The sequence below is a fragment of the Panthera uncia genome (assembly GCF_023721935.1).
Source record: "Panthera uncia isolate 11264 chromosome B2 unlocalized genomic scaffold, Puncia_PCG_1.0 HiC_scaffold_24, whole genome shotgun sequence".
In the NCBI taxonomy this organism is placed as follows: Eukaryota; Metazoa; Chordata; class Mammalia; order Carnivora; family Felidae; genus Panthera; species Panthera uncia.
The window spans coordinates 9,948,246-9,975,731 of NW_026057580.1; the positions used below are offsets into that span (position 1 = coordinate 9,948,246).

At 35.2% G+C, this 27,486-nt stretch overlaps 1 protein-coding gene across 3 annotated transcripts in view; it reads left to right on the forward strand.

Annotated features, from left to right (window-relative positions):
• Window positions 1-27,486, forward strand: part of TSBP1 (testis expressed basic protein 1) — a 217,663-nt gene that overhangs the window by 133,634 nt on the left and 56,543 nt on the right. For all 3 annotated transcript variants that reach the window (XM_049653493.1, XM_049653494.1, XM_049653495.1), the window contains 2 exons: window positions 76-96; window positions 18,364-18,384. In XM_049653493.1, the coding sequence (XP_049509450.1) occupies window positions 76-96; window positions 18,364-18,384 (42 nt within the window). The remainder of the gene's footprint in view (window positions 1-75; window positions 97-18,363; window positions 18,385-27,486) is intronic.

Here is a 27,486-nt window from a genome sequence, read left to right on the forward strand (position 1 = left end):
TAAGAATGTTAAGAAGATCCTTAATCTTCTATCAGTCAAACCACCCTAATTTATTTATTTGTGTTTGTATTTTAGGAAATATTGAGAGCATCCTCAGTAAGTTCCATTCCTATTTCTCAGTTTGAATGGTTTCTGAGCACCAAAATGTATGAAGACCTTTAGCAAAATCTGATCATTAGCATATCAAGCTCTGCAAATCTTAGTATTACTTCTCATTCCACACTATTTCCCATTAGCATTTTGTAGATTACTGATAGTATCCAGGAAAATTTAATTGCATTGATTAACTAAGAGAACAACAGAAAACTTAATAGCCATTTTAAAAAATATACATTCTAGGGGTGCCTGGGTGGCTCAGTCGGTTAAGCTTCCAACTTCGTCTCAGGTTATGATCTCACCTTTCATGAGTGTAAGCCCCACGTCAGGTTCCATGCTGACAGCTCAGAGCTTGGAGCCTGCTTCAGATTCTGTGTCTCCATCTCCCTTCCCTCTCCCACTCATTCTTTCTCTCTCTCTCTCTCTCTCTCTCTCTCTCAAAAATAAACATTAAAAAATTTATAACTCAGTCAGTTAAGCATCTGACTCTTGGTTTCCACTCAGGTCATGATCTCACGGTTCATGAGTTCCAGCCCCACATCAGGCTCTGTGCTGATGGTGCAGAGTCTGCTTGGAATTCTCTCTCTTTCCCTCTCTCTCTGCCCCTCCACTGCTCACTCCCTCTCAAAATAAATAAACTTAAGTATTTTTTAAATAAATAAAAATATATATTCTATATACTATAAATGAAGAGAGTCCAGTTTGGAGAAAAAAGAAAGGGGTGATGGAAAAGAGCATAATGTTCTACCTACCACTTTCCCTAATTTCAACTTTATCTTTGCACTGGATAGAATGCAAAAGTGTGCTAAATCCTATATCTTCAAAAGCAGAAAGAGAAAGCACAGTGAAAGCCACCAAATGGGTCAACTTTTTAAATGATAGGAAGCTTTCAACTCTTTTAATTATCTTTTAAAAAACATAATTATCTCCCATTAAAAAAATTATTTGCATATCTCTTTTGTGAGGTGCCCACTGAAGTCCATGACTGACAACTTTGTTCTAATCCTGACGCCTATATTAATTCCTTTATTTTATACCTTCCCATGTCCTAAACATATTCTTTTTTTTTTCCTTTTTGGTTTTAGTTTTTTTTTTTCTTTTTGGTTTTAGTTCTTACCAGAAACTTGATCATCCATTAGTAAATTACCTTCCAAAGTCCATTAGATTTGAATTTCTTTTTTTTCCCTTATTTCTGTTTCTGGTTCCTATTGGGAAAAAAATTTATTCCTTAGCAATCTCTGCATTCAATAAATAGAACAAAATCTTAAGGAAAAATTAAAGTGTACTAATTAATAGATGGTACTAATAAGAGAAGTGTTGTCCTAGGTAGTTAATTCATATAACAGAAAATGGTAACAGAAATAGAACTATTAAGTCTCTACTTTTGCTAAGGAAATATGACTTAAATATGCAATGACTTAATATCTATCATTTTTAGATTAACAAAACTCAGTGTTGGTGGGGTTATAAGGAAATAGATATATTCATGTTTTTAAGAGAAAATACTGTATACTACAACAAAATCTAGCAAAGATCTTAAACACATAGCTCTAGAGGAATAGCTAAGCAGAATGTAGTTAAATAATCCCACTTACTATTATATTATAATTAGGAATGACAACTGTGAAGATGGTTAAGTCTAGACTCTACAATGTAATAAAAGGTAGAAAAGAACTTAAATGTATGTGTACACTGTAATCAAAATAGGAAAACATGCACCCAGTGTTTATAGCAGCATTATCAACAATAGCCAAAATTATGGAATAGCCAAATACCCATTGACTGATGAATGGACAAAGAAGACATGGAATAAATTGTGTCTTTATAAACTTTGGAAATCTTATCGTGTTTTATTACATTGTGAATTCATACAAAAGATTTTTAAAATTACTGATATTTGGGGCTTTCCTCTAATATTTTTATTGTTCAACCAATTACATACATAATTTAAAAATGTTATGGAATTATAGTAAGGTACATCAATTTCCTACAGCAGCTATTTGACTCATTAGAATTACTTCTTAATATTCCATGTTCTACTATATTCTTTTTGTTTGTTTTTTTTACTGATTTTATTATTTATCTGTAATGGTATTTGTTTTTTCTATTTTAAATTTTTAGACATCCCAAAAGCTGTACATAATTTATGTACCCAACTTATGAATTTGGAGATAAGTATACATCCATGAAACCATCACCACAATATATGCCATTAACCATCAAAAGTTTCATCTCTCTTCTTTATCTCTCTCTCTCTCAATCTCTTTTTTTTTTTTCTTTTTGGTAATAAGAACACTTAATGTAAGATCTACCCTTGAAACACATTTTGAAGCATACAATACAATATTGTTGACCATAGGCACTATGCTGCACAGAACTCTAGGACTTATTCATTTTATATAACCAAAAGTTGTACCTTTGACTAATTAATATCTCCCTATTTCTCCCTCCTTAGCCCCTGGCAATCACCATTCCACTCTTGCTATTATGAGCTTGGCTATTTTAGATTTTACATGTAATTAAGATCATGCGGTATTTGTACTTCTATGTCTAACTTCACTTAGCATAATGTCCTCTGATTTTATTCATGCCACAAACAGCAGGATTGTCTTCTAATGGCAGAATAATACTCAATTGTGTATATATTCCACATATTCTTTATCCATTCATTTATCATTATATTGCTTCCATGAATTGGCTACTGTGAATAATGCTGCAGTAAACATGGGGGTGCAGGGTTCTCTTTGAGATACTGATTTCAATTTTTTGGATAATACTAGAATTAGGATTGATGGATCATTTGGTGGTTTCATTTTTCGCTTCTTGAGAAAACTCCATTGTGTTTTCTATAGTAGCTGTAGAATTTACATTCCCACCAATAGTGTATGAAGGGTCCCTTCATATATATATGTATACATATATATATATGTATATATATATATATGCCATTAAAACAGATGTAAAGTGCTATCTCATTGTGGTTTTTATTTGCATTTTCCTGATTATTAGTGACATTGAAAACATTTTCATACATGTTGGCCATTTGTATGTCTTCTTTTGAGAAATATCTGTCCAGGGCCTTTGTTTATTTTTTAATCTGCTTATTTTGGGTTGTTATTGTTGTTGAGTTGTATGAGTTCCTTTAATATTTTGGACATTTATCAGATACATAATTGGCAAAATTTTCTCCTAATTTGTTGGTGAAAACTACTTCATTATTTAATATGTGGATATCCACTTTTCCCAACATCACTGATTGAGGAAACTATTCTTTCCCCACTGTGTGTTCTTGGTACTCTTGTCAAAGATCAGTTAACCATATATGCGTGAGATTATTTCTGGACTTTGTTCTGTTCCATTGTCTGTATATCCATTTTTATACCAGTATCACACTATAGTTTTGTATTATATTTGGAAATTAGAAAGTGTATTCCTCCAGCTTTGTTATTGCCCAAAATTTCTTTGGCTCTTCAAGGTCTTCTGTAGTTCCATATCAAGTTTAGCATTATTTTCTGGGGGAAAAAGATGTCATTGGGATTTTGATGGGGATTAAATTGAACCTGTAGATCAGATTGCTTTGGGTAATACAGACATTTTAACAATATTAATTCTTCCAATTCATGAAAATAAATATCCTTCCTTTTATATGTGTCTTCTTTAATTTCTTTCATCAGTGTTTTAAAGTTTTCACTATATAAGTATTTTTACCTTCTTGATTAAGTTTATTCCTAAGTATTTTTATCTTTTTGATACAATTGTAAATGATATAGTTTCTTAATTTCCTTTTCAGGTAAATCATTATTAGTGTATACAAATGCAACTGATTTTTGCATGTTGATATTCTATCCTGTAACTTTGCTGACTTCATTTATCAATACTAATAGTTTTGTGAAGGGTTTTGTGAAGTCTTTAGGGTTTTCGACATATTAGCTCATATCATCTGCAAGCAGAGACCATTTTACTTCTTCCTTTCAGATTTGGACATCTTCCATTTCTTTTTATTTTCTATTGCTCTGGCTAGGACTTCTAGTACTATGTTAAATAGAAGTGGTGAGAAAGAGGGGAGCTTGGGTTGGTTAAGCATCCAACTTCAGCTCACTATTTGTGAGTTTGAGCCTCTCATTGGGCTCTCTGCTATCAAAATGGAAACCACTTTGGAGCCTCTGTCACCCCCCACCTCTCTCTCTCTCTCTCTCTCTGCCCCTTCCTCCACACTCTCTCTCTTTAAAAAATAAATAAACATTTTAAAAGAAGAAGTGGTGAGAAAGAGAAAAATCAAGAGGTGTCCATCAAAGGATGCAAAGTTTCAGTTATGCAAAATAATTCAGTTCTAGAAATTTACTGTATAACCTAAGGTCTATTATTGACAATAGCTATTGTATACTTAAACTTTTGCTAAGAGGGTAAATCTTATGTTAAGTGCTTTAACCATGAAAATAGAAAATAAATTTTATATATATAATTTTTTTTATCAAGCATTTTTATTCTATTCTTTCTCCAACTTCTTTCTTCTTCTTCTTTATTTTCCTCCCTCTTTATCTTGATTTAGCCTTATATCTTTTTGATTCTCTATTTGGATTTCTTTTCTCCCCTTTTATTTTTCTCTTTTTATGGGATCAGGCCCACTCCCCTCTCCTTTTTTCCCCAGGGTTACTTCAACAAACAAATTAAAGCACATCTGTGAAGGTCCAAACATTCCACCACTACAAGCAAGAAGGAGCTCTGCAGAGGACCGAGCTCTGCAGATCTCTGCAGTGGGATAGAGTAGCCAAAACACAACAAAGTGCATACCACATACACCAAAACCACTTCTATGAGTGCCAGGCCCTGGCAGTATATGACCCATTTTTAATATAAAGGTACTCTAAGGTGCAGGACACATAACACACTTTTAAAACACACAAAAGAGAGAAATGTAGCCAAAATTACAAAATGGAGAAATTCTCCCCAAAAGAAAGTTCAAAAAGAAATCATAGCCAGAGATTGTTGCTCTGTACCATTGTGTTATCTGTAATTTCATGTTCCTGGTGATGTACTCTGGTCCTTTGTAGTCTTTGCTGATTTCCACTGATTTATTGCTCAAAACAGATAAAATTAATATATCTGCACAACAATATATGATAACAATCATCAGACTACTAGCTAGTCTTGAAAAGAGCATAAAAGACACCAGAGAAACTCTTACTGCAGAGATCAAAGACTAAGAACTAGTTAGGATGAATTTCAAAATGCTATAATTGAGATGCAAAGTAAACTAGGCACAGTGACAGCAGGATTGAAGAAGTAGAGGAGAGAATAGGTGAAAGAGAAGATAAAATTATGGAAAATAATGAAGCTGAAAAAAAGAGGGAAAGGGAATTACTAGATCATGAGGGGAGACTTAGAGAACTAAGTGATTCCATGAAACAAAACAATTATCTGTATCATAAGACTTCCAGAAGAAGAGTGAGAGAAAGGGGCAAAAGGTTTATTGGAACAAATGATAGCTGAGAACTTCCCTAATCTGGGGAAGGAAACAGGCATCCAAGTCCTAGAGGCACAGAGAACTTCCTTTAAATCAACAAAAACAGGTCAACACATGACATATCATATCATAGTGAAAGTGGCAATATACAAAAGTAAAGAAAGAATTCTGAAAGCAGCTAGGGACAAATAGACCTTAACCTACAAAGGTAGCACATAAGGTTAGTAGCATTCCTGTCCTCTGAAACTTGGGAGGCCAGAAAGGAGTGGCAGGAAATATTCAATGTGCTGATAGGAAAAAATATGCAGCCAAGAATCCTTTATCCAGAGAGGCTGTCATTCTGAATAGAGTAGAGGTAAAGACTTTCCCAGACAAAGAAAAAATGAAGTTTGTGACCACTAAACCAGCCCTGCAAGAGATCCTAAGTGGGATTCTCTGAGTGGAAATCAGCAAAGACTACAAAGGACCAGAGAATATCACCAGAAACATGAAATTACAGATAACACAATGGTACTGAGTTCATATCTTTCAATAATCACTTTGAATGTAAGTGGACTAAATGCCCCAATAAAAAGACATAGGGTAGCAGAATCGATAAGCAAAAATAAGATCCATGCATATGCTGCTGCCTACAAGAGACTCACTTTAGACATGAGGACATCTGCAGATTGAAAGTGAGGGGGGTGGAGAACCATCTACCATGTTACTGGATGTCAAAAGAAAGTCAGAATAGTCATACTTAGACAAACTATATTTTGAAACAAAGACTATAACAAGAGATAAAGAAGGGCATATCATAATTAAGGAGTCTATCCATCAAGAAAAACTAACAATTATATATTTGTGACCCAATGTGGAAGCCCCCAAATATATAAATTAATTAATCACAAATATAAGCAAAATTATTGATAATAGCACCATAATTGTAGAAGACTTTAATACTCCATTTAACAGCAATGGAAAGATCATCTAGGCAAAAAATCAATAAGGAAACAACAGTTCTCAATGACACATTGGACCAGATGGACTTAACAGATATATTCAGAATATTTAATCCTAATGCAGTAGAATACACATTCTTTTTGACTACATATGGAACATTCTTCAAAATAAATCACAGATGGGGCCAAAAATCAGCCCTCAACAGGTACAAAAAGATTGAGATCATACCATGTATATTTTCAGATCACAACACTATGAAACTTGAAATCAACCAAAGAAAAAGTTTGGAAAGCCCCTAAATACATGGAGGTTAAAGAACATCCTACTGAAGAATGAATGGGTTGACCAGGAAATTAAAGAAGAAATTTAAAAATACATGGAAGACAATGAAAATGAAAACACAACAGCCCAAACCCTTTAGGATGCAGCAAAGGCAGTCCTAAGAGGAAAATACATTGCAATCCAGGCCTATCTCAGGAAGCAAGAAAGGTCCCAAATACACAACCTAACCTTACATCTAAAGGAGCTAGAAAAGCAGCAGCAAATAAAGCCCAAAGCGAGCAGAAGATGAATAATAAAGATTGTAGCAGAAATAAATGTTATAGAATCAAAAAAACAAAAACAAAAAACCTTGTAGAACATATCAATAAAACTAAGAGCTGGCTTTTTGAATGAATACACAAAATTGATAAACTCCTAATCAGACTTCTCAAAAAGAAAAGACAGAGGATCCCCCAAAATAAAATTACATATGAAAGAGGAAAGATCACAACCAATAATACAGAAATACAAAGAATTACAAGAATACTAAGAAAAATCATATGCGAACAAAGTGGACAATATGGAAGAAATGGAAAATTCTTATACACTCATACACTTCCAAAACTCAAATGGGAAGAAGTAGAAAATTTGAACAGAGCCATAACCATAAAGAAATTGAATTGATTATCAAAAATCTCCCAACAAATAAGAGTCCTGAGTCAGATGGTTTCCAGGGGAATTTTACCAGACATTTAAAGGAAAGTTAGTATCTATTCTTCTCAAACCACTCCAAAAAATCGAAATGGAGGAAAAGCTTCCAAACTCATTCTATAAATCCAGCATTACTTTGATCCCCAAACCAAAGACCCCACTAACAAGGAGAATTATAGGCCAAGGTCCTTGAGGAAGATGGGTGCAAAAATTCCCAACAAGATACCAGCAAATTGAATTTGACAGTACATTAAAATAATTATTCACCATGATCAAGGGAAATTTATTCCTGGGCTGCAGGGCTGGTTCAACATTTGCAAATCAATCAATGTGATACATCACGTTAATAGAAGAAAGGATAAGAACCATATGATCCTTTCAATAGATGTAGAAAAAGCTTTCAATAAAACATAGCATCCTTTCTTGATAAAAACCTTCAAGAAAGTCAAGATAGAAAGAACGTATCTCAACATCATAAAAGCCATACATGACAGGCCCACAGCTAATATCATCCTCAATGGGGAAAAACTGAGAGCTCTTCCCCTAAGATCAGGAACATGACAGGGAAATCTACTCTCACCACTGTTGTTCAACATAGTGTTGGAAATCCTAGCCTCAGCAATCAGGCAACAAAAAGAAATGAAAGGCATCAAATCAGCAACGAAGAAGTCAAACTTTTCACTCTTCACAGGTGACATGTTACTCCATGTGGAAAACCCAAAAGACTCCACCCAAAAACTGCTAGAGCTGATACATGAATTCAGCAGAGTTGCAGCATGTAAAATCAATGTACAGAAATCAGTTGCATTTTATACACCAATAATGAATCAGCAGAAAAAGATATCAAAGAATTGATCTCATTTACAATTGTACCCAAAACCATAAGATACCTAGGAATAAACCTAACCAAACAGGCAAAAGATCTGTATGCTGAAAACTATAGAAATCTTATGAAGGAATTGAAGAACACACAAAGCAATGGAAAAGCATTCCACACTCATGGGTCTGAAGAACAAATATTGTTAAAATGTTGATACTACCCGGAGCAATTCAATGCATTCAATGCAACCCCTATCAAAATAACACCAGCATTCTTCACAGAGCTAGAATGAACAGTCTTAAAATTTTTATGGGACCAGAAAAGACCAAAATAGCCAAAATAATGTTGGAAAAGAAAACCAAAACTGGGAGCATCAAAATCCTGGACTTTAACCTATATTACCAAGCTTTAGTCATCAAGACGGTATGGTATTGGCATGAATACAGGCACATAGATTGATGGAATAGAATACAGAACCCTGTATAAGACCCACAAATATACTGCAAACTAATCTTCAACAAAGCAAGAAAGAGTATCCGATTGAAAAAAGAGTTTATAGAGACTCTAGTAAATGGTGCTGATAGAACTATACAGCAACAGGCAGAAGAATGAAATTGAACAGCTTTATTACCCTATACACAAAAATAAATTCATAATGTATGAAAGACCTAAATGTGAGACAGGAAACCATCAAAATCCTAGAGGAGAAAACAGGCAACAACCTCTTTGACCTAAGCTGCAGCAACTTCCTACTTGACATGTCTCTGGAGGCAAGGGAAACAAAAGCAAAAATGAACTATTGGGACCTCATCAAGATGAAAACCTTCTGCACAGCAAAGGGAACAATCAATTAAACTAGAAGGCAACTGACAGATGGGAGAAGATATTTGCAAATGACATATCAGACAAAGGGTTAGTATCCAAAATCTATAAAGTACTTACCAAACTCAACATTCCCCTAAAAACAAGTAATCCAGTGGAAAAATAGGCAGAAGACATGAACAGACACTTTTCCAAAGAAGACATCCAGATGGCTAATGGACACATGAAAAGATGCTCAGCAGCATTCATCCTCAGGGAAATTCAAATTAAAACCACAGTGAGATACCACCTCACACCTGTCAGATGGCTAAAATTAACAACTCGGGAAACAACAGATATTGGCCAGGATATAGAGAAAGGGGAACACTTTTGCACTGATGGTGGGAATGCAAACTGGTGCAGGCATTCTGGAAAACCATATGGAGATTCCTCAAAAATTTTCAAGAGAACTACCCTATGACCTAGCAACTACATTACTAGGAATTTATCCAAAGGGTACAAAAATGCTGATTTGAAGGGGCACATGCACCCCAATGTTTATAGCAGCACTATCAACAATAGCAAAAGTATGGAAAGAGCGCATTCCACTGATGAATGGAAAAAGATTATATACATATATATACATATATATATATGTGTGTGTGTGTGTGTGTGTATGTGTGTGTGTGTGTGTGTGTATGTGTATATATATATATATACACAGCAATGAAAAAGAATGAAATCTTGCCATCTGCAACAACATGGATGGGACCGGAAGGTATTATGCTAAGCAAAATAAGTCAGTCAGAGAAAGACAGATATCATATGATTCTTCTGATATGTGGAATTGGAGAATCATAGCGGATGAACATAAGCAGATGAAAAATAAAATAAAAATGGAGAGGGAGGCAAAATATAAGAGACTCTTAAATACAGAGAACAAACTGAGGGTTGTTGGAAAAGGGGGTTAGTGGTGGGGGGGGGGTTAAGTGGGTGATTGGGCATTAAGGAGGGCACTTTTTGGGATGAGTACTGAGTGTCATATGTAAGAGATGAATCACTGGATTCTGCTCCTGAAACTAAGACTACAGTGAATGTTAACTAACTCGAATATAAAAAAAATAAAATAAAATAGAAAATAAATAGCACAAGAAAACAAAAGAGAGAAGGGAAAGATGATGGCAGATTAGGAGGACCCTAGGCTCACCTATTCCCATGAATACAACAAAATAACTGTCAAATCATCCTAAATACCCCAGAAATCAACCTGAAGACTGGCAGAACAAACTGTACAACTAAAGGTAGAGACGAAGCCACATCAAAGAAGGTAGGAAGTGCAGAGACATACCTTAAGTGAGAAACAGATCATGGCTACTGTGGTGGAGAGGGAGTTGTGGTCACAGAGAAGGGTGAAAGACCGGCTAGCACACAGGGGAGCCAACACTGGAAGAAGAATCCCCATAGCAATAAGCTTGCAAAAATTAGAGGGATCAAATTTTATGAATTTTTGCACCAGTGTGCTTTAGAACCAGAGTTCTAAAGGTCAGTGTGCTGGCTGTGTGAGAGCTCAGAGGGCATTTGGGCTGCTCTTGGAAAAAGGCAGTGCAAACAATCCACGGATGTATAGCATGGAAACAGTAATCTGAAGAGCACCTGGGGCACACAGTGGGGAGGTTAGTTGCCTGACTTGGAGCATGTCCCAGAAGGCAACATTCACAGAGAAACAACTCCAGAAACAAAGGAACTGGCAGGCACCATTTTCCTCCCCTTATCCTCAGCATAAATACATAAATACAGCATAAATACACCTAGAGTAACAAGCACAGCACCAACACTTACAACCTAACCAGGTTATACAAAGCCCTGCCACCCCTCCCATGCACTGGTAGAACTGCCCTTCCCACTCATGCTTGCCTCAGTCCAAGCAATGGGGGCTGCCTGCCCCAGAAGACCCTACCCAACATGCATCTCCTGACTTGGGAGTTTTGTTGAGCCTCCATTTTGGTGGCAATAGTGACAAGTCTAATTTCATAAGCAGACCAGAGCACACCTAGTTAAAAACACACCACATTCAGACCAGGGAACAAACACTGCTCACAACAGGTAAAAAAAAAAGCCTCTGCAGATGACTGGCCTGAAGGATAAAGTGGCTAGGACATAACAGAGCACACACATCATATATTGGAGACACTCCCAGAAGTTCCAGGCCCTGTGGAATAGGGTATACTGCACCTCAGGGCACTACGGACCTCTTCTTCAGAGTCTTTGTGCTTGAGAATAGGAGACAAAGCTGACTTCCCTAACACAGAGACTACAGGGCATAGACACTTAGACAAAATGAGAAGACAGAGGAATTTGTACCAAGTGAAAGAACAGGACAAGGTCATGGTCACAGAACTAAGTAAAACAGATATATGTAATATGCCTGATAGATAATTTAAAGCAATAATAAGGATACTCGCTGAACTTACAAAAAGCATGGAGAACATCAGTGAGACCATTAACATAGACATAAGAAATAACATAGCAGAGATGACAGGCTCAATAAACAAAATGAGAAACATGCTTGATGAAATGGACAACAGGTTTGAAGACGCAGAGAAACAAAACAGTGACCTAGAAGACATAGTAAGGGAAGCTATAAAGCTGAACAAAAGAGACAGAAAAGAATTATGCAAAATGAGAATAGACTTAGGGAATGCAGTGACTCCATCAAATATAATAACATTTGTACAATAGGAATCCCAGAAGAAGAGAGAGAAAAGGGGGCAGAAAATGTTTTGAAGAAATAGTAGCTGAGAACATCCCTAAATCTGGGGGAAGAAAACAGGTATCCAGATCCAGAAGGCACAGACAGTCCCCATTGAAATCAGTGGAAGCAGATCCAAATCACGACATTGTAATTAAAATGGAAAGTAGTAGTGATAAAGAAAAAATATTAAAACCAGCAAGCAAAAGAAGACAGTTACATACAAAGGATACCCCACAGACCATCAGGGATTTTCAGCAAAAAACTTCCAAGCCAAAAAGGAGTGGCATAATATATTCAAAGTGCTAAATGGGAAAAACCTGCTGCCAACAATACTCTATGTAGCAAGATTATCATGGAATGAGAGATTAAAGAGTTTCCCAGGCAAACAGAAATTAGAGTTCATGACCACTAAACCACCCCTTCAAGAAATATTAAATGGGACTCCCTAAGTGGAAATGAGAGACCGGAAATGACAGTAGGGATGTAAGAAACACAAAAGCAGTAAAAATGAATATTTCCATTAAAAATATCAGTCAAGGAACTCACAAAATTAAAGGATGTAAAATATGACACATATACCTAAAATGTGGAGAGGAGAGGAGAAAAGAATGGAGTCAAACTTAAATGAGCATCAACTTAATACAGACTATTATATGCAAAAGAGGTTATATACAAACCTAATGGTAACCCTGTATCAAAAACCACTAATAAATATGCAAAGAATAAAGAGAAAGAAATCCAAACACACTATTAAAGAAAAACAGAAAACCATGAGAACAAGAAAGATAAGAAAGGATCAGGGAAAATCTTCAGAAACAACCACAAAATAAGTAATAAAATGGCAATTAATACACATCAATAATTACTTTGAATTTAAATGAACTAAATGCTTCAATCAAAAGAGAGAGTGGCAGAATGGATTTAAAAATAAGACCCATCTGTATTTTGTCTACAGGAGACTTGTTTCAGACCTAAAGACACCTGCAGATTGAAAGTGAGAGGATGGAGAAACACTTATGCAAATGGGTATCAAAAGAAAGCCAGAGTACCAATACTTATTTCAAACAAACAAGACCTTGAAACAAAGACTGAAACAAGAGACAAAGAAGGACACTAAGTGATAATAAAAGGAACAATCTAACAAAAAAATATAACAATTGTAAAGTTGTATGCAACCAATGCGGAAACACCCAAATACAAAAAACAATGAATAACAAACATAAAGGAACTAATCTACAATAACACAATAATAGTAGGGACAGCTGGGTGACTCAGTCAGTTAAGTATCTGACTCTTGATTTCAGCTTAGTTAATGATCTCATGGTTCATGAGTTCGAGACCTGTATCAAGGCTCTACACTGACAGTGTGGGACCTGCTTGGGATTCTCTCTCTCCCTCTCTTTTTCTCTGCCCCTCCCTTGCTCACTCTCCCTCTCTCTCTCTCTCTTTTTGAAAGAAAGAAAGAAAGAAAGAAAGAAAGAAAGAAAGAAAGAAACAATAATAGTGCAGACTTTAACACTCCCCTTACAGCAATGGACAGATCATCTAAACAGAAAATCAACAAAGAAATAATAGCTTTGAATGACACACTGGAATACTTGAATTTAACAGATACATTGAGAACCTTTCATCTTTAAATAGCAGAATACACATTCTTTTCAAATATAGGTGGAACATTCTCCAGAATAGATAACACATTAGGCCACAAAAGAAGCTGCAACATATTTCAGAAGATTGAAGTCATACCATGCATCTTTTCTGACCTCAACACTATGAAACTAGAGGTCAACCACAAGAAAAAGGCTGGAAAACCAAAAATACATGGAGGTTAAATGACATGGAGGTTGTATGACATGCCACTTAAACCTAATGGTAAACCTATATCAAAAACCACAATAAATATGCAAGGAATAAAGAGAAAGAAATCCAAATACATCACTAAAGAAAAACATAAAACCATGAGAGCAAGAAAGATGAGAAAGGATCAGAGAATCTTCAGAAACAACCAGAAAATAAGTGACAAAATGGGTCAACCAGTAGATCAAAAAAGAAATAAAAAACTAATGGAACCAAATGAAAATGAAAAAAATGATTCAAAACCACTTGGATTCAGCAAAAGTAATTCTAAGAGAAAAGTTTATAGTAATACAGATTCACCTCAAGAATCAAGAAAATTACAAAAATCTAACCTCACACATAAAGGAGCTAGAAAAAGAAAAACAAAAGAAGCCTAAAACCAGGAGAAAGAAAGAAGGAAGGAAATAATAATGATTATAGCAGGCATAAATTATATAGAAACTAAAAAAAACAAAAAAAAAACAAAAAACAAAAACAAAAACACAACAATAGAAAAGATCAATGAAACCAAAAGCTGGTTCTTTGAAAAAATCAATAGAATTGATAAAGTTGTAGAGAAAAAGAACCCAAATACATAAAATCACAAATGAGAGGGAAGAAATAACAACTAATACCACAGAATTATAAGATATTATAAAAAAGTACACGCCAAAAAATTACACAATTTCCAAGAAATGGATAAATTCCTAGAAATATACAAACTACAAAAACTGAAGCAGAAAGAAATAGAAAATTTTAACAGACCAATTACCAGCAAAGAAATTAAATCAACAATCGAAAAACTTCCAACAGGAGTGCTTGGATGGCTCAATCAGTTATAAATCCAATACTTGACTTCAGTTAAAGTTATGATTTCATGGTTCATGAGATTGGGCCCCATGTCTCTTCATCAGGCTCTGTACTGACAGTACAGAGCTTGTTTGAGATTCTCTCTCCCTCTCTCTTTGTCCCTTTCCTGCTCTTTCTCACTCCTTCTCTCTCTCAAGATAAATAAATAAACATTTAAAAAAAAAAACCTCCTAACAAACCAATGTCCAGGACCAGGTGGATTCACAGTCGAATTCCACTAAAGATTTAAAGAATTAGTACATATTCTTCAAAAATTATCCCCCCCCAAAAAAAGGAAAAAAAACCTTCTAAATTTATGTTATGAAAAAAAAACCTTCTAAAACCAGCATGACTCTGTTACCAAAATCAGATAAAGACTTGATAAACAAACAAACAAACAAACAAACAAACTACAGACTAATATCTCTGATGAACAGTGATGCAAAAATCCTCAACAAAATACTAGCAAACAGAATCCAACAATACATTAAAGAAATCTTCACCCATTCACCACAATCATTTGGAATTTAATCCTGGGTTGCAAGTGTGGTCCGACATTCTCAAATCAATCAACGTGATACATCACATCAATAAGAGAAAGGATAAGAACCATATGGTTCTTTCAATAGATGTAAAATCATCTGACAAAGTAAAATATCCATGTATCATAAAAGCCTCAACAATATAGGTTTAGAGGGTATCTACCTCAACATAATTAGGGCCATATATGAAAAACCCACAGCTAACATCATCTTTGATAGGGAAAAACTGAGAACTTTCCCCCTAAGGTCAGGAACAAGACAAGGATGTCTACTCTCCCCACTTTTATTCATTTATGCTGTGGAAGTCTTAGCCACAGCAGTCAGACAACACAAAGACATAAAAGATATGCAAATTGGTGAGAAAGAATGAAAACTTACCTTATTTGAAGATGACATGATACTCTATATAGAATACCTGAATGATTCCACCAAAAAATTTGCTAGAACTGATACATGAAGTCAGTAAAGTCACAATGTACAAAATCAATGTACAGACAACTATTTCATTTCTATACAATAATAATGAGGCATCAGAAAGAGAAATTAAGAAAATAATCCCATTTATAATTGGACCCCAAATAATAAGATGCCTAGGAATAAAGCTGATCAAAAAAGTAAAAAACCTATACTCTGAAAAATATAAAACATTGATGAACAAAGTTGAAGAGGACACAAAGAAATAGAAAGACATTCCACACTTATGGATTAGGAGAACAAATATTTTTAAAATATCCACACTATTCAAAGCATTGTACACATTTAATGCAATCCCTACCAAAATACCAACATTTTTCCAACATTTTTCACAGAAATAGAACAATCTTAAAATTTGTATGGAACCACAAAAGACCCCAAATACCCAAAGTAGTCTGGAAAAAAAGGGGTAAGGCTGGAGCCCTCACAATTCCCAACTTCAAGTTATATTACAAACCTGTGGTAATCAAGTCAGTATGGCACTAGCACAAAAATAGACACATAAATCAATAGAACAGAACAGAAAGCTCAGAAATAAACCCGCAATTATATAGTCACTTAATCTTGACAATGAAGGAAAGAATATCCAATGGGAAAAAGACAGTCTTTTCAACAAATAGTGTTGGTAAAACTGGAAGCCATTTTTCCAAAGAAGACATACAGATGGCCAACAGACACATGAACAGATGCTCATTATCACTTATAATCAGAGAAATGCAAAACAAACTACAATGAAATATCACCTCACACTGGTCAGAATGGCTAAAATCAACAACACAAGAAACAACAAGTGTTGGCAAGGATGTGGAGAAAAAGGAGCTCTGTTGCACTGTTGGTGGGAATGCAAAATCATGCAACCACTGTGGAAAACAGTATGGAGTTTCTTCAAAAAGTAAAAAATACAACTACCCTATAATCCAGCAATTGCACTATTGGGTATTTACGCAAAGAATGCAAAAACACTAATTCAGGATGACTGGGTGGCTCAGTCAGTTAAGTGTCCAACTTAGGCTCAGGTCATGATCTCATTGCTCATGAGTTCAAGCCCTGCATTGCGCTCTGTGCTGACTGTTCAGAGCCTGGAGCCTGCTTTGGATTCTGTGTCTCCCTCTGTCTCTGCCCCTCCCCCCCCATCTCTCTCTGTCTCTCAAATATAAATAAAAACAGTAAAAAATAAATTTAAAAAACAGTAATTCAAAAGGATGTGTGCACCGTATGTTTTTTATAGCAGCATTATTTGCAATACCCAAAATAAAGAAGTAGCCCAAGCATCCATTGATTGGTGAATGGATAAAGAAGATATGGCATATATATACAATCAAATATTATTCAGCCATAGAATGAAATCTTGCCATTTGCAACATGGATGGAGCTAGATGGTATAATGCTAAGAGAAATAAGTCAGAGAAAGACAAATCTTATATGATTTCACTCATATGTGAAATTTATGAAATGAAACAAGTGAGGAAAAGGAAATAAAGAGAATGAGAGTGAGGTAAACCAAGAAACAAATTCATATCTATAGAGAACAAACTGATAGTTACCAGAGGGGAGGTGGGTGGGAAGATGGATAAAATAGGTGATGGAGATTAGGGAGTCACTTGTCATGAGGAGCACCAGGTGATTAAAATTTAAAAATTTTAAATTTTAAAAAGAATGCAAAAAAAGAAAAGAAAATAGCAAAAGGTATAGGAGGAAACTTTTGCAGGTGATGGATAATTTCATGGCATTGATTGTGATGATCCTTCATTGGTGTATACTTATCTCCAAACACTTAATGTCTACATGAAATGTCTATGATATTTTATATCAATTATACACATAGCATGAAAAGTACAGCATAGGGAATATAGTCAATAGTGTTATAATAACATTATATAATGGTAAAAGGTAACTACACTTATGGTGAGCATATTGTGATGTATATATCATTGATGAATCACTATGTTGTACACTTGAAACTAATACAATATTGTATGTCAACTATATTTCTATTTAGAAAAGAAAACACTGGTCAACAAAAATGATTAGGAGCTGGAAAAAAATATTCTATCCACTAAAAAAAAATAAATTTCCAAACCAATAATGTGTAGCCAGAATAGAAGAGGAAGATGGGGGTACCTGGGTGGCTCAGTTGGTTGAGTGGCCAATTTCAGCTCAGGTCATGATCTCACAGTTTGTGGGTTTGAGCCCTGCATCAGGCTCTGTACTTGTAGCTCAGAGTCTGGAGACTGCTTCAGATTCTGTGTTTTCCTCTCTCTCTGCCCTTCTTCCATTCTCTCTCTCTCTCTCTAAAATAAATAAACATTAAAAAAAAAGAATAGAAGAAGAAGTAAAGTGACTGAATAGGAAAAGAGAAAAGTAAGAACTAAAAATAAAAACAGTCAAGCATGAAAGAGTTTTTGCCAGAGCAAAACATAAATATAAATAAAATGTATGCATAAACTGAAATGGAAGAATTTTAAATGCATATATATTAATTTTATATCTCTCAGCTCTATTTAAGGATAGAAAGGCATGGCTAAGGGGAATTATATGCCTTCATTTAGATCTCATGCATAGACTTATCACTTGGTACAGATACTACACAGGGGACAAAATAACATTTGGGTTCCTCAAGGTCATTTCCACTCTTTGTATGTCTATTAATACATGAAGGACTCTTATCTGGTCAACAGCTTCAAGTCAAATGATGCAAATATTTTGGCACCTTGTTAGTGTCATTTTCAAAGTGCATCTTAGAAAAAATTATTGATAGACATTATGATGTATATATAAAGATTAACTAAAAACATATTTTTGTGTTGTGTTTCAGAAAAAAATGCACCACCTACTGGTAAGTTATTTTACTATTTAATAACTATAAAGTACAAATGTGTGGTAAAGGATTTTAGTCACACTGGCTATTTTCATTCATAACTGTGCAAAAACTAAGCATTTCAATGAGTTATTAAAAACACCTTTGATATTTAACTCCACTGATTTCCAGAAAGAATACATTGATAATTAAGTCAACTGACTTGTCAATAATAAATTAGAATTTTTTGCTAAGAAGAAACATATACAAAAGTATTTAAGGAAATAAGATGGGCTCAGAATCCAGGCAGAGATAAAGGAAAATAAAGTTTAAATAAAACTTTGAAAAGAACAAATACATCTTATGCACAGTAACTATAGGGTTGTTGAAAGGCTGGGCAACATTATGAGGAAGGAAAAAGAAGGTTGGATATGCTTATGATCCTTCAGATTAACAGATAATAATTTAAAAACAGAATAGAGAAAAGAAATTAAGAAAAGTAATAACATGGTGGTGGTGGTGGTGGTGGTGATAAACAGTAAAAGAAGTGGTAGGGAAGAAAACTGAAAAAGTAGAGTCTGCAAAAAATAAACTGAGGATAGTTTTCCAGTAGGAGAAGTTTAAAAACTGCTTCTCTGGACGTGTTCCAACTGAGACAAATTGTATGAATCAGTGAAAATGATGAGTACCTAGGGAAAATGATCACATGAGCTTACATATTTTTTAAATAAGAAGAAAGAAAGAAAACCAAATATCAAACATATCTACCTGGGTAGATATGTTTTAAAGGGCAGATTTTAAGAATTTCAGAAAATAAATGTAACATACTTTGTCACAAATCCCATAAACCAATTCCTTTATTACTATAGTCCCTGAAATCCTAGAAGAGTAACTTATGAAAATGAATAAAGAAAAAAATTAAAAATATGAATTGATATGGAATCAGTAATAAAAAAATCTTTCTCCATAACCAGATGTCTTCTCTGATGAGTTCTACCAAATATTCAAAGAAAAAATACTTCAAATCCTGCATGGAGTTTTCTTGAAAATAGAAAAAGAGGGTACAGACCCAAGTCATTCTGTAAGGCTATGTTAACAAATACCGAGATGAACAGAATGATAAAGAAATTTGAGAAACTCAGAAATGCATTACACAAATGTTCACATCATGTTCACATAATCGTAAATGTTCACAAATGTTGACATATGACAAAACTTCCCTGCAGAACAGTGGATAAAGTCTTTTTCATAAATGACTTTGTGACAAGTAGATAACCATACAGAAAAGAAAGGAAGAAAGCATATCCCTACCTCACATCAAACTTCAGTTCCAGTGAATTACATATAAATATGAAAGACAAAAAATAGTTTTTAGAAAATAATATAGAAATAATCATCATGAACTTGGAGTACAAAAAGATTTCTTTAAAAACACTCAAAACCTACTTACTATAAGAAAATAACATGATACATGTGGGAGGGATTCATAATCAAGAACATTTGTTCATCAAATGCCACAAAGTGAAAAGGCAACATTAAGTAGAAAAGCATATTTACAACACATAAAAAAATAAAAAACATTTTAAGACTGGTATCAGAATATGAAGAATTCCCACAGAAAGAAAACAATTTGGAAGGGCCAAGACGGTGGAGCAGCATGAAGTTCTTGGCTTCTCTCATCCCTGAATGCAGCTAGATCAGCACCAAACCATTTTGTACACCTAGGACATTGTACTGAGGATTAACACCACAATCTGCATAACTTAAGCCACAGAACTCAGCAGGTACACAGTGTGGAGAGGTGAACTGGGGGAGAGAGAAGCCGCAGAGGGTGGGGAGCTGTTTTTGTGGAGACAGGACAGAGAAAGGTGGGGAGAGTGTGGCACACCAGGAGAGTACAAAAAAAGTACTCCCCAAAAGTAGCTGGAGAGAAAAAGAGTGGAAACGCTCACAAAGGACTGAACAAGAAATCTGTTCCCTAAAAACACTGATGGGGAGAAATGAGAGGATTTCAATACCACTACGACTCTATAAATAGGAGACTGCAGAGTCAGAAATTCTGGAGATCAATACCTGGCAGTGCTCAAGTGGAGAGGAAGGGTGAATCCCCAGGAGGAGGCAATGAGGTCTGAGGGGTCAGTGGGCCACCTGGGGAGAAGGATTTCCCCCGCTTGGAGGACATTTGGAAGAGGCCGTTTGGCCTCCACATTGGCAAAGGTCCCAGCTGACCCCAGAAAACAGCCACATTTGCTGGTATTGGAACAAAGATGGCAGGGTGTGATGAAACTTGGCGCCAGTTATGTGTTGTGATTTGCCATAATCTCTGAACTGCTGCCACTGTGCAATCACATGAATTTTTGCTGGGGAAAGCTGGCACCCGGCCACAATCTCTGAACCTCTGCTACAGTGCAATCTCATGAACGCCATCACAGTAATGTTCTCTGGGGCAAGCCAGTACCCAGCCACTGCTCATTGAGGCCCTCCCCAACGGGTCAGAGCAGGTCCAAGCCACAAGGTTCTCAGAAGTTACGGGTTTGGAAACATAGCCCTATGTGAGATAAAATTCAGGAGAGAGGTGACGCCTAGCAGGCTGATGGCTTGGACACAGTGTAGAAACAGGGAGTGGATGGAAGCTGGAGACAAAGAGAGGTGCTTGATTACCAGTAAGTGAGAGCTGAGTTCCTGTGCCAGAGACTGGGAAGCTGAGTGAAGCCATTTTCACCTCTCTTGTGCATGCACAAACATGCGCAAGTGCACATGTGCCACACTGATCCACCTCAGTAAGCTAAGCAGCTTACTAGTGGAAAACGAAGCCATCACACCAAGTCCTGCCCAACTGTACTCACCAAGCACATGCCCTAGAGGACCACCACACACCTCTCTGCCTGCTTAGTGTACAAACTATAAAGTGCTTCATAGTTTGACTTCTAGGGGAAACTGGATGTAATTTCTTTTGGATTTCATTCTGTTTGCTGGTCCATCTATTCATTTCTTTCTTTCTTTCTTTCTTTCTTTTTTTGCTTTCGTTTAAATTTTTTTCCCTCCTTCCTTTTTCTTGGATACAGAAAGAGAAAATTTTATTTTTATTTTTATTTTCCATTTTTTAAATTTCTTTTTACTATTTTTTATTTTTGTAAATGTTTTTATTCTATTTCACTTTCTTCATTTCATTTTATTCTATTTTATTGTATAATTTTTTTTAATTTTAAACTTTTTCTTACTTTTTTTCTTCTTCTTTCCTTTTTTCTCTATTCTACCAAGTTTCATTCAACAATCAGACCAAAACACACCTAGGATCTAGCTTTCTTTATTTGATTTTTTGTGTGTTGTTTTTAATTTTTTTAATTTTAATTTTTATTTTATTAGTTCTTTTTCTTCCTGCAAAATGACAAAATTAAGGAATTTGCCCCAAAAGAAAGAACACGAAAAAATGACAGCCAGCAGGTTAATCAACACAGATATAAGCAAGAAGTCTGAACTACACCTTAGAATCACAATAATAATACTAGCTGGGGTTGAAAAAAGCACAAAACCCTTTTCAGAGGATATGAAAGAAGTAAAATCTAGTCAGGATGAAATTAAAAATGCTATAACCAAGATGCAATTTTGAATGGTGCCACAGCAGCAAGGATGGATGAAGGAGAGCAGCAAATCAGTGATAAAGAAGACAAAATTATGAAGAACAATGAAACAGGAATAACAGAGGGAAACTAAGGCAAAAGAGCACAATACAAGAATTAGAGAACTCAGTGACTTATTAAAAAGGAATAATATCTGAATCATAGGAGTCCCAGAAGATGAAGAGAAAGACAACATGGTAGAAGGTTTACGTGAGCAAATTATAGCAGAAAACTTTCCTAATCTGGGGAAAGACACAGATATCAAAATCCAAGAAGCACAGAGAACTCCCATTAGATTCAATGAAGACTGACCATCAACAAGGCATATCATAGTCAAATTCACAAAATACACAGACAAGGAGAGATATATGAAAAAAACAAGGGAAAAAAGTCCTCAACATATAAGGGATGATAGATCAGGTTCATAGCATACCTATTCACAGAAACTTGGCAGGCCAGAAAACTGGCAGGATATATTCAGTGTGCTGAATTGGAAAAATATGCAGCCAAGAATTCTTAATCCAGGAAGGCTGTCATTCAAAATAGGACAGATAAAAAGTTTCCCAGACAAACAAAAACTAAAGGAGTCCATGATCACTAAACCAGCTCTGCAAGAAATTTTAAGGGGGATTCTCTGAGGGGAGAAAAGATGAAACAAAACAAAAAAGCCAAAAGCAACAAAGACTAGAAAGGACCAGAGAACACCACCAGAAACTCCAACTCTACAGGCAACACAATCGCAATAAATTCATATCTTTCAGTACACACTAGAAATGTCAATTAACTAAATGCTTCAATCAAAAGACATAGAGTATCAGAATGGATAATAAAACATGATTTTAGAAACCCATTTCACAAGAGACCCATTTTAGACTAAAGACAACTTCAGACTGAAAGTAAGGGGATAGAGAACCATCTGTCATTGTAATGGTCGCCAAAAGAAAGCCGGAGTAGCCATACTTATATCAGACAAATTAGATTTTAAAATAAAGACTAACAAGAGATGATAGGGCATTTTGTCAAAATTAAGGGGTCTATCCACCAAGAAGATCTAACAATTCTGAACATTTATACCTCTAATGTGAAGCACTGAAATATATAAAGCAATTAATCACAAATATACAGAAACCGATTGATAATAATACCATAATAATAGGGAACTTAAACACCCCACCTACACCAATGGACAGATCAGCTAAACAGAAAATCAACAAGGAAACAATGACTTTGAATGACACACTGGACTGGATGGACTTAACAAATATATTCAGAACATTTCATCCTAAAGCAGCAGAATACACATTCTTCTCAAGTGCACATGTAACATTTTCCAGATTAGATCACATACTGGAACACAAATCAGCCCTCAACAAATACAAAAAATCAAGATCATACCATGCATATTTTCAGACCACAATTCTACAAAACTCGAAATCAACCACAAAAAACTTTGAAAAGACCATGAATACCTGGACATTAAAGAACATCCTACTAAGGAATGAATGGGTTAACCAAGAAATTAAAGAGAAAGTTAAAAAGTACACGGAAGTCAATGAAAATGATAACACGACAGCCCCAAATCTCTGGAATACAGCAAAAGCAGTCATAAGAGGGAAGTATATAGCAATCCAGGCATTCCTAAAGAAGGAAGAAAGTCTCAAACACACAACCTAACCTTATACCTTAAAGAGCTGGAAAAGGAATAGCAAAGAAAGCCCCAAACCAGCAGAAGATGGAAAATAATAAAGATTAGAGCAGAAATCAATGATCTCAAAATCAAAAAAATAGTAGAATATATCAATGAAACCAGGAGCTGATTCTTTGAAAGAATTAACAGAATTGATAAAACCCTAGCCAGTTTGATCAAAAAGAAAAGGGAAAGGACCCAAATAAAATCAAGAATTAAAGAAGAGAGCACAACCAACACTGCAGAAATACGAACAATAATAAGAGAATATTATGAGCAATTACATGACAATAAATTGGGAAATCTGGAAGAAATGGACAAATTCCTAGAAACAGATAAACTGCCCAAACTGAAATAGGAAGAAATAGAAAATTTCAACAGACCCATAACCAGTAAAGAAATTGAATTAGTAATCAAGTCTCATAACAAACAAGAGTCCAGAGCTGGGTGGCTTTCCAGGGGAATTCTACCAAACATTTAAAGAGTTAACACCTATTCTTTCTAATATGTTCCCAAAAAATAGAAATGGAAGGAAAACTTCCAAACTCATTCTATGAGGGCAGCATTATCTTGATTCCAAAAACAAAGACCCCACTAAAAAGGATAACTAAAGACCAAGTTCCTTGATGAACATGGATGCAAAAATTCTCAACAAGATACTAGCCAGTCAGATCCAACAATACATTAAAATAATTATTCACCACAATCAAGTAGGATTTATACCTGGGATGCAGGGCTCATTCAATATCCACAAATCAATCAATGTGATACCTTACATTAATAAAAGAAAGGACAAGAACCACATGTTCCTCTCAAAAGATGCAGAAAAAGCATGTGAAAAAATACAGCATCTTTCTCGATAAAAACCCTCAAGAAAGTAGGAATAGAAGGAGCATACCTCAAGATCATAACAGCCATGCATGAAAGACCCACCACTAATATCACCCTCAATGGGGAAAAACTGAGAGTTTTCCCCCTAAGGTCAGGAACACAACAAGGATGTCCATTCTCACCACTGTTACTCAACATAGTGTTGGAAATCCCAGGCTTAGCACTCAGACAACACACACAAAAAAATAAAAGGCACCCAAATCAGCAAGGAAGAAGTCAAACTTTCACTCTTCACAGATGACATGATACTCTATGTGAAAAACCCAAAAAGTTACACACGCACACACACACACAAAAACTGCTAGAACTGATCCATGCATTCAATAAAGTTACAGGATATAACAATGCACAGAAGTCAGTTGCATTTCTATACACCAATAATGAAGCCTCAGAAAGAGAAATCAAGAAATCAATCCGATTTACAATTGCACCAAAACCCATAAAATACCTAGGAATAAACCCAACCAAGGAAATGAAAAATCTATACACTTAAAACTATAGAAATCTCATGAAAGAAACTGAAGAAGACACAAAAAAAATGTAAAATATTCCATGTTCATGGATTGGAAGAACAAATATTGTTAAAATGTCAATTCTACCCAAAGCAATCTACATATTCAAAGCAGTCCCTATCAAAATAACACCAGCATTCTTCACAGAGCTAGAACAAACAATCTTAAAATTTGTATGGAACCAGAAAAGACCCCAAATATCCAAAGCAACACTGAAAGAGAAAGCCAAAGCTGGAGGCCTCATATTTCCGGAATTGTGTATTACAAAGCTGTTATCATCAAGACAGTATGGTACTGACACAAAAACAGACACTTAGATCAATGGAACAGAATAGAGAACCCAGAAATGTACCCACAAACATATGGCCAACTAATATTTGACAAAGCAGGAAAGAATGTCCGATGGAATAAAGACAGTCTCTTCAGCAAGTGGTGCTGGGAAAACTGGACAGCGACATGCAGAATGACCCTGGACCACTTTCTTACACCACACACAAAAATAAACTCAAAATGGATGAAAGACCTCAATGTAAGACAGGAAGCCATCAAAATCCTTGAGGAGAAAGCAGGCAAAAACCTCTTTGATCTTGGCCATAGCAACTTCTTACCCAACACGTCTCCGGATGCAAGGGAAACAAAAGCAAAAATGAACTACTGGGACCTCATCAAAATAAAAAGCTTCTGCACAGAGAAGGAAACAATCAGCAAAACTAAAAGGCAACCGACAGAATGGGAGAAGATATTTGCAAATGACATATCAGATAAAAGGTTACTATCCAAAATCTATAAAAAACTTATCAGACTCAATGCCCAAAGTTTTTTGGCATAATCCAGTGAAGAAATGGGAAAAAGACAGGAATAGACACTTCTCCAAAGAAGACATCCAGATGCCTAACAGACTCATGAAGAAATGCTCAACATCACTCATCATCAGGGAAATACAAATCAAAACCACAATGAGATACCACCTCACACTGGCTAAAATTAACAACTCAGGAAATAATAGATATCGGTCAGGATATAGAGAAAAGGGAACCCTTTTGCACTGTTGGAATGCAAACTGGTGCAGCCACTCTGAAAAACCATATGGAGGTTCCTCAAGATATTAAAGCTAGAACTACCCTACATCCCAGCAATTGCACTACTAGGTATTTATCCAAAGTATATAGATGTGCTGTTTTGAAGGGCACACGCACCCCAATGTTTATAGCAGAGGTATTGACAGAAATATGGAAAGAGTCCAAATGTCCGTCAAATGATGAATGGATAAAGAAGTGATATATATATACAATGGAAGATTACTTGGCAATCAAAAAGAATGATATCTTGCCATTTGCAACACCATGGTTGGAACTAGAGTGTATTATGCAAAGTGAAATTAGTCAGTCAGAGAAAGACAAATATCATATGACTCATTCATATGTGTAATTTAAGATACAAAACAGATGAACGTAAGGGAAGGGAAACAAAAATAATATAAAAACTGGGAGGGGGAGAAAACCTAAGACAAATACAGAGAATAAACTGAAGTTTGCTGGAGGGGTTTGGGGTGGGGACTGGTCTAAATGGGGGATGGACATTAAGGAGGGACTAGCTGGGATGAGCACTGGGTGTTATATGTAGGGGATGAATCACTGGATTCTATTCCTGAAATCATTATTGCACTATATGCTAACTAACTTGGATATAAATTTTTAAAAATAAATTTAAAAAAATAAAAAATTAAAAAATAAAGAATTCCTCCAAATCAATTACCAGAAGATGGATAGCCCAATAGAAAAAATATTCTTGAACAGGTATTTCAAAAAGAAGACCAATTTATGGTCTAGAAGAACAAAAAGATGTTAGCATTAAGGGAAGCTGGGTAAAATCCACTGTCTGTAATATCTTTATAACTCTTATGTAAAACAAAAGCTACTTAAAAATAATAACTTAAGAAAAATTCACCCAAAGAGGGGGAAAAAATTAAGATATCATTTAAAGATAGTGACTAGTCAAGAATTAGAAAGCTGGATAATGTCAAGTTTTGGCAGGGATATGGAAAAGTAAAATATTTATGCATTTCTGATATGAGTCTTAATTGCTTTAGGTCAATGCATGCTAGCAAATTGGTAACAGCTGGCTCTGTGTGCATGTTCATATGTGTGTGTGTGTGTGCGTGTGTGTATGTTTAACAAATTATATTGATAGGATATATAGCACACACTGCAAAATAATAAAATATACAATAATTTTATTGATAAAACAGCCAATAAATATATTAAAATGTGTCTAATTTCATAAATAATCAAGGAAATGTCCATTTAAAATTATAATAAAATGTAAGTATCTACTCACCAGATTGGCAAAAATGTTAAAGTATGATCAACCTGCTAGCAAGGAGATGGAGTAATGGGAACTCACAGTTTTAACAGTAAATGTAAATTGGTAT